This window comes from Anarrhichthys ocellatus, unplaced genomic scaffold, assembly GCF_004355925.1.
Source record: "Anarrhichthys ocellatus isolate YVR2014 unplaced genomic scaffold, GSC_Weel_1.0 scaffold68, whole genome shotgun sequence".
NCBI classification, from domain to species: domain Eukaryota; kingdom Metazoa; phylum Chordata; class Actinopteri; order Perciformes; family Anarhichadidae; genus Anarrhichthys; species Anarrhichthys ocellatus.
The window spans coordinates 1,443,146-1,452,651 of record NW_022280098.1 but is presented as its reverse complement, the minus strand read 5'-3'; the positions used below and the strand labels follow the sequence as shown (position 1 = coordinate 1,452,651).

At 40.1% G+C, this 9,506-nt stretch overlaps 1 protein-coding gene across 2 annotated transcripts in view; it reads right to left on the bottom strand.

Moving 5' to 3' along the window:
- Window positions 1-9,506, bottom strand: part of LOC116397558 (uncharacterized) — a 51,600-nt gene that overhangs the window by 23,482 nt on the left and 18,612 nt on the right. For both annotated transcript variants that reach the window (XM_031873078.1, XM_031873079.1), the window contains one exon: window positions 2,380-3,176. In XM_031873078.1, the coding sequence (XP_031728938.1) occupies window positions 2,380-3,176 (797 nt within the window). The remainder of the gene's footprint in view (window positions 1-2,379; window positions 3,177-9,506) is intronic.

The following is a 9,506-nucleotide window of genomic DNA, read 5'->3' as shown; positions in this document are numbered from 1 at the left end:
TATATCATGTTTTAATAATATAATTGTAATGTATATTGTAAATTGAATGGACACTAAATACTAACATCCATGGACAACCATGCACCTTACTACCAAAGAAATATATACTATAGGTATATCCACAAAGAAGTGCTTCTGATGCTGAGCAGTTTTACTTCATTTAGTACCTCAAACTGGTAAAAATGTAACTAACACTAATAATGAATTTATTTATATTCCCTTCTTGTAAAGAAGATTGTTACTTAGGTGTCTTTAACCCTTTGTGAGTATAATCTCCACCATTTGTTCCCCTCCTGTTTAACAGCAGAAGGCATTCAAATGAGAAACATAAGGCTGTATCAGGTTCTGACTCTTACTAGCTGCCGGCTATGAGAGACAGTCTGAAGGCCTGACAGAGATGTGTTCAGCAACTTCAAACAGCTGATTATGACTTTGCAGCTTCCACAGCTGTCAGGTGCTCTCTCCGTAGAGCCCACTTTGTTCTCTCGTTTTGGATGTGAACAGGAACATGAATGAAACATGCCCCTGCAGTTCCTTATGAATGAGTACAGTGGCTCTTTTGTCATGTCCCTGGCACTGGAATAGGTCAAACCCAGGACGGCGTCAGTGCTTTTTACAGTCCTTTGTTCTGCTACAAAGTTAGAACAAAAATCTATGGACTTCATACCTATAAATGCACTCTAGAAAATGTAGCAATCCATGGACCATATTTATGTTGATGTGATAGAATTACCTGGTTAGAGGGAAAGAGTTTGAAGTGAGAGATAATGACAGAGGACATCGAATATCTTTGTTGCTCACCCAAAAGGGAGGAACCTTATTGTCCTTATTCAACAGTTTGAAAGCACAGCTCACACTCACACAGGAAATGTCTTGTCCAACCTGAATGCAACAGGTTAGTAAGTAATAAATAATGCAGCACAGGTACACTGAAGAGCCCCATGTATGAATCCATCAGTGACATGTAATGACATGTTATTGCCCATAGTTCTTTTATAACTAAACTATGGATCTGTATAACAAAATGTGTTAACGTTAACGTGTAATGTTAAGACAATTACTCTGGAGAAAAAGAACATATGCAGTTACTATGCTTAGTTGTTGAGGCATATATGATTAGTTCTTTTAGTAGAACAAACTTAACAAACTTAATCTGTTGGAGCCTCTGACAGGACTAATGTCTGTAGTCCTTTTTTTGTTTTTACACTATGAAGTTTCCTTGATTTATTTCAAAGTATTATGATTATTGTAACAATATTATGAATAGTTCCCTTGTCTTTTTTTTGTATTTTCTTTATCTTATATTCTATATTTTATAACTGATGCTCTTATTGCTGAGCTAGCTTGTTTTCTTGTCCAACAAATTCTATTGTACTTTTGACTCTGTGTTAACACACATATGACTGATATGATGATTGATAAAAATAAGAATGATTAATAAAACTCAGTCTCTCTACACACATGCACACACAGGCAGCAGCAAGTTTGAGGTGGTCAAGAATTACATTTTTTACATTTCATGATGATTATAGATTATCTTTCTTCCATCAGAAAGATTCAGGGCTAGACAAAAAACCTTAGTGGCTAAAGCCATATGCTGACGATGTCATTGTCTATCGCTGTGGCTGCATGTCGCAACCAACTGAATATCAATTTGTTCTCTCCTCCCTTTCCAAGGTTGCTGTAACATGAGCCATCAAGTGCAAAACCGTATTAAACGCCGTTGGCCTTGCTTAGAGGCCATCATTACCATAGTAACACTAGTGAAAGAGCAACGGGGGTCAGACGGCGGCTGATTGGTATCACAGTTTTTACACTCTGCGGCTCACAGCATGTGGAGAACTACGGTGGCCTTCAAGTAACATAACAACGTGAAAGGCTTTTTATAGAGCCAGTTTATGGTTTGTCCATTCTGGGCTACTGTAGAAACATGATGGACTCTGTGGAAGAGGACAAAGCAAACAAAGCACAACCACACAGGTTTCAGGTCATTATACACTAATGAAAACATACTTATGAATATGATATTCCATTTATGCCAATAGTGCCCCTAAAATGCTACAATCTGGCCCTTTAAAATGTTTTCATCTGCTACTTGTAGATTTAGAGCATCTTGTGTGACGTTAGATTTGCAAATGTTTGAGTATAACATTTTTGGAGAAAATGTTTTCTAGACCAGAAGGAGACAAAGAACTTGCCGGATGGGTTATAAAGCTAGTCCCATCTGGCCTGGGAACAAGGAAGGAAAGTCCCCAAGGAAGAGCTAGAGGGTGTGTACTAAGAAGGACATCTAGGCTACCTCGCTTTGCCTGTTCCCATATAAAGGGCAGAACATGGATGGATAGATTGGTGGATGTTTGGACATGATATTCTTCTTACCTCACTCAGCCTGCAGCATTCGTCCATGTACTCCTCCAGGCTGTCACTGGTGTCACTCCTCCTTATAGGCTCTGGCTCAAAGTCATTGGCGGTCATGTCATCGCAGCCTCCTTCTAAGCAGGTCCTTTCAGTTACAGCACATTTTTCCTCGAGCTGTCCAGACATTTCCTCATCTCCTTCAGGGCTGATTCCTGAAGCCCGGCACTGGTCCCCGTCCACGTCCTCACCTATGTGCAGTTCCACACTCACAGCTGAACTGAGTTCCTCTGAGTGTATGAAGACATTATCCAGAGTATCCACTGTTGTACTCAGACTGTTATCCACTGAGTCCTGTGTCTGTTCAATCTCAGAGTTCTGTGCATATGTGACTTGTTCATCAGGGAGAGTGGTAGGGTCAGAGTTCAGGTTGCAGGAGTTGCAGGAGGACTCCCGACTGTGGACCATGAAGCTCTGCTCAGAGCCTGTCTGGGTGGACGGAGAGTTAGCGCCACTGGGCAGCTCTACTCCAGAGTCCTCCGACTCAAACTTGTACAACCTCGTCAGCTGAGAGTCTGAGAAAATGGCAGACAGGTAGTCTGAGCCAGACTCCATCTGAAGCTGCCCGGACTTGTCACTGAGATGGGAATTCACTTCAGAAGCTTTGGTGGGGTCCGAGATGTCCTGCTCTATAACCGACACTGTTGAGATTGTGGATGCTGAGTCGTCCGCCATCAGGAGCCTTTCGTGGAAGTTTTTGAAGAGCTTCATTTTGGTCAGAACAACCTCACTGTCCAGCACCGCATCTCTGTCTCCTTTCCCTGTTTAACAGATAAGGAAATACAGAAGATTTATACTAGAAGCCCCATCTCAACAGGTCCCTCAATAATATGTTGTTTGCAATTGATTCAGTGTTTTCTGATCCGATGCCTTTAGCGATGGTTTGGTTTGGTTAGGTTTAGGCACAAAGGAAGACTTGGGTAGGGAGAGAGCATGGTTTGGGTTGAAATAACTACTTTATTAAGATTAGTGAACATTCATCGTATTGGTTTAGATTTGCAAACAATTGTGGTCAGAGTTGAAAGAAACCAGCATTGAATGTCAGTATAAAACATGAAACAAACGGCATTCTTGTCCCACGCTTTGTTGACCCTACTCAACTATAGGTCTTACCTGAATCATTTGGGCCTTTGCTAAAAAGACTGACGCAGCTGTTATTCTTGGGAGAACAGTGTCCCCCATCTGCATACCTAGGCCGCCAGTTTGTTTTCACACAGTGTGAAATGTTTCTGATATGCCTCAAAGGACACGAAAGACCTTGAAATACTTGAGGTTAAGCCAAAGTGTAGCTTAGGGCTGCCAGAGAGCGCCAAAGAGCCATATTATATAATACCTGGCTGATGATCAACTATAATGAATTTTAAGGGCATTTTCAGAACAAAATGAAAGACTGTAGAAGCACAGGTATTTCAACCATTCTGCCAGCATCAGTTGGCCAATATCCTGACTGGAGTCAGTCTTTTGACTATGAATGGATCATCTGCACCATCCAAAAAAAAAGTACATCTGTATTGACACAACTGGATGATTGACGGTGTTTCTGTAATCCTACATTCTATAACTCAAATACCACAGGACCCATACAATGTGTCAGTGTCCCCTTCTTGGCCAGCTTTGATCTGAAGCTCCAGTTAAGACCATTACATGAAGCAGTCATATGTGTCCTCTCCTCTTTCTCACTGTGAGAAATGTGATATGTCTCTGTCAATCAAATGGACATTTGTTCCTACCTTCTAACCTTTGAATTTTAAGAGAAAGGATAAAAAGGATAACCTCGTTCCCCAGGAGAATGCAGCGGCCCTGATTAAGCTCAGGGGTTGTTATGGTTGTTAAGTCAAATGCCTGAAATAAAACTGCAGCTAAGCACCATTTTAGAAGAATATAATTCCAGAGGTCTATATCACACCTCGACAATAATGGAGGTTGGGCGACTTCCTGCAGCATGAATTGAAGATCTGGCTGAGGCAAATATGAGATTAAAAGTTCTTTGAAGTGGTAAATCCGAAGCTTTTATCCTCTCTGAGGGGAACTCTGGGGGAGAGAGTTCTTGGAGGGGATTTTTTTCCAAAGCATGTTGTGAGAATTTGAATGGAAGTGGAAGTCTTTGGTGTTTTGAAAAAAGGTTCAGCAAAAGCAAAAGTAGAACTGCAGCGTGTATGTGTTGTGTGGTTTAGATGATCCAGAGGGGATGTTGTGATTCTGAAGGGTGGAGGCCTCAGATGAATGATTCACAAGTGATTAGTTGGAGACAGGATGTTAGCTGATTGGAACTGATTGGGTTTTCAACTTCGACTGTAACGTAGTCTCAAAATGAAAAATATCTTTAAACTAGGCTTATACAAAACAATGCAATATTTGCTTTTGATGAAATTACAAGTATCAAATTGTTGAAAGAAATGGAAGCTCAGGTTTATATACAGAAGATTTCACTCAGAAAACTCAACAAAACAGAAACACACCCACATTTCTTTTGCTGTGTTGATGTAGTATTTTCCTGGAAAATGAAATGTTTTTGTAACCCTGATGTTGAAAAGGAGCAGCTCTGCCAAAACACTGATAAAATAGTGTTTGGTTGTGCCATGTCAGCTTCTAAAGGCTCTGAACCTGGGCCCCGTTCCTCGTACGTGGTTCAACTAAATCGATCAAATGTCCTATTAGCCAGCTGAAATTAACCCGATGATTGAAATCAGACTATCTCGGTTTCTCCAAGGCTGATCCGCGCTCAGTCTCGTTAATTCGAACTAGACTATCAGGATCAGGATAATTGCGCGTGCCCGTCCTACTTCAAAAGGGGGAAGCGGTGATCACCGAAACCATGATTTTCTAACAGTACAATGGCAAATAAACTCAAAGAAAGAGCCTATTTTTACTCCGCTGACGAGCAGGAGATGATCATGAACGCATATGAGGAATTCAAGATCATAATCACGGCTAAATATAACACCGCCACCGCTGTGAGGGCTAGACAAGAAGCACGCAAAATATCACAGACACGTTAAATGCGTAAGTGTTGTAAATGTATCGGCTCATTTTAATGCCTCATCACCCCAATCAATCAGATTATATGTCTTTAAATGAGCTGCTGGCAGTAGGCTTAATGAATGCATCATCCAATGAGATCTATAGCGACAATAATGATCTCAACTCTTTCACAATAAGATAAAAACAAGCCCAAAGAGGATCTAATTGATACGAATTAATATGAGGATATATGTACTGTATGCCCTCATGTATCATGTAGCCTACTATATATGTGTATATACATGTCTGTGTAGATTACCATATAGAACTAGGAGTTTGAATCTGTGTGTGTGAATCTGTGTATGGGCGGATTCAGTATGTATGTGTGTATTATTCATAATCAGAAATTCAATCAATTGAAGCAGTGAAAAGAAATAGTGCGTGATTCTCTCTATTCTTATCATGAGTCCACCTTCATCATGTTCTACAGTAATGATATGCTGGTGTACTAATAACACTGTCATATCATTATGAGTGCTTTAACCCTCATGTATGCAACGCAGCCATCAAGAGGACATGGGAGCAAGTAAACACTAACACACACACATTACTCAGAATGGTGAGTCAGTACAATATGTACCATGGTGATGTAATGAACACATCCATAAGTTTATTAAGCGCCTAATAAACTTTACCAACAGCACGGCATGCAGCGGCTTTCCCCATGTTCTCCGCATCGCCGACACTGTACAACAATGTACCACTCGCAGAACAGCTCAAGGCTGCATCCAGTGTGTGAGACATCAGTGCTCGGCTGCAGCGTGTGGTGTTCAATGTATGCTCCAGAAGGTCTGTAAATAAATGATTCCTTGTGGGCAGAATGGATAGCGCTCGTATAGGAAGTCATCATGATGTGATAACGGATCTTGGCGATGTGGAAGAACTCTCTCCCTATAAAACGCTAATCTAACTAATATCCTCCTTCATCAGTGGATCTCTGAGGAAGGGAGCTGTACAATAATGCAATAGAGGCTTCTTAGTTTGCTCAGCTGCTTTAATGGATCACCTTGTGTCTCACTTTACATGCATTTCTGGAACTCCCGTATAACCCCCAATATATGCGCAAGCGCATTAGACTACCGTATATGACAGGAGCTGCCATTTCTTCCGGGGGAGTGGCAGCTTATCCAGCTACCTTCAGTTAGCCTGCGCTGGAGCAGGTTCAAGTTTATGGATGTGTTGCCATGGTGATTTTGCCAAACTTGCTTCGTGGAACCGGAAAGCCTGATCTACGTCATCTTATCCTTAAAAAGTATCTGGCTAACTCAGTTAGCCACGTACGAGGAACGGGGCCCAGCTCTCTTCCCGTGTAAAACACAGTCTGTGTTTTCCTCTGTGATTGAACACAAAAACAAAAAGCGTGGGCTTTTTTTAAAGTGCACTTTTCCTGTTTTTACACAGTGCTCATATGGTCAGAACGTAGCAAACTCAACTCTTTAAAAATAATGAATGTGCTTACCATCAAATAATGTATCACTCCCCCTCCAAAACAATAGCTTCAGTTCTTCATTCAAATCACACATTTACCTGCCTTATGAATTATGACTGTCAGGACAGAATGTCAACCCAAACTAAAAACTTTGTTGTTTACATGATCCATAATCAGATAAAGACTTAGTGGAAAACACTGACACAATGGCAACACCCCATCGGGTCGCCTGAGCAGAAAAGGTAATATGATCATTGTTTTCAGAGGCAAAGACAAACGTTGAAGTTGGAGGACTTGTTGGGGGTATTGACAGCAATAACATTAGTTGATATGTTGTCAATCATTAGATGTGATAGTTGATTACTGCATTATGGCACACATTGTATTCCCTGTATGCTTTGCAGTACTTACAAACAGAATTTAATTTGAAGCAGCACACTGGAAAACACAAATTCATGTCCAACAGAGGTTATTATTATTATTATGGCCTTTTGGAGAAAATGAAATTCCCACTTTCTTGACGTTCCAACTGGATCACATTGTGACCTCATCAAGGCAGTGACAAAGCCCTAAGTGTAGTTTCTTTGCTTACTATGAAGATTCTGTGTGACTTCAGTGTGTTTTAAAATAGTCTGTAATGACTCTTCTTTACTCTGTAATGATGTGGTGATCTCTTTCTGTTTGAATCTGCCACAAACCGATTATGCAACAAGCTACATTTTCTTTTTAGATTGCTTAACTCAAGCTTTTGACTCCCAAAACAACTTCTCTTCTTTGTAGACTAGAAAAATTATTTCCTGTTTTTGCCAAACGCTGGGAAAAATAGAAGAACGCGTACAACAATTTCTGTCGTTGCCTCAGCAGGTCACCTCTGAGGCGTATTGTTCTCACTGACCTCACTTTATCGAGTGAAGCCCATTGTGTGTTTATGGCTGTGGTGCCTAAATCAACGTTGATTTTCTCTCTCTGACCAGAGCATGATCTAAAATGATAAGAGTGACCAGCAATGCAAACAATAGTCATGAAATGCAAAATGCTTCCAGCTGACACAGGGATAAATAATCCATGGCATTATCCATTCATAAAAAACATGTGTCTTTAATAGAACTCCTCTACTTGACATTTATTCCTGATGTTTCTCAGTTTTTCCAGATGAGTGTCAGATCATCAAAGGCCAAAGCCCCGTGCACAAAAGCCTTTATATCAGCAACATTTTAGGGCATAATTCATTGATATATTTCAATGCTGCAGTCAGAGATTAGCTCACAGAGGCAAAGTAAATGTTCATGGAGTTGAACTCTGGAGAATTGTGACATGTTAATTCTCATAATTATATTGCACCATCTAGTCTAATACACAGCTCCTCTTCTGGAGTATAGACTGCTTGTTTTATATCTGCCGTTGGGCCGAGCAAGCAAGATATTACAATGAGCAACGCAAAGAGCATGTACATTGAGCAGCCATTATTGAACGCTATGTGGCGTAGTAACGAGTATAAGGTGCGCGAAAGTCCACAAAGAGTGGGAGGGAGTTAAACAAACACAGGACTTTCACCCAGGAGACCACTGATCTGGCATCATGTGAAACCAAAAGTAAACGTTGGTCTTATGCTTTCTATGCAACATTACCTAGGGCAGGTTAATGTATTGATGCTTAGTTCTACGTTATTACTTGAACACAAACCTTAACCTAATATCGCCTAAACCTAACCAATAGTTTCACAACATCACCTGCGTGGCATTGTGTGTTTCTGCCAGCGTGGTTCAAGGTCGGTTTGAAACATATTTATGATACGTTCACTTGATTCTGAAATGTTGACATTTAACGTATCCCGTGGTTTGCAGAAACATACAATACCAACATTTCTTTCTGGCTCTGGGTTGAGAATTGTCTACAGTCAGTGAAATGTGTAAATGCTACAAATATGTGACTTGAATATACAATTTTAACCTATATCCAGTTATTTATGAAGCTAAGAGGCTTGCTAACGACAATTGTTGAGTCATCTAGGGGAACAGTATGTGTTATTTCAACATTGAACCACATTCCTGAAATATAAATTGGGAAAGTAGGTTCTAGTAATATACCATACAGCTAAGATATAACTTTGCGAGATCAGATTAACACATGTTTATGTGTTTAAAAAATAATTTCTACGTCTGATTTCTTTTGCAGATGACCAATTCTTTAATCATAATATGTGCTTTTGGATTTGCAGGCACAGTATGTATGACTTTAAATCACTTGCTGAAAAGTGAAAAGTCCAGCTAAACATCTTGACAGGACTGTAATCTGAGGGGAGATAGAAAGACGTGACAGCCATGTCCAGCCTCCAGCAGCAGCTCCTGATTCTTTTATAATTGGTTGCATGTATACTGACATGACAGTATACAGATAGTTGTGTAATCAGTGTGTCAGGAGATCTGCTGAGATTCACACAAGAGGGTCACAGGGCAGCAGTGATAACATGTAGTACATTAACAGCCATATACTGTACTCAGATACATTTGGTATTTTCAAAACAACCTGAATAGAAAGAAGTAATACAGCTGTCATTATATATTATACATACATATATACATATATATATATATATATATTATACATACATATATATATACATATACATATATATATATAT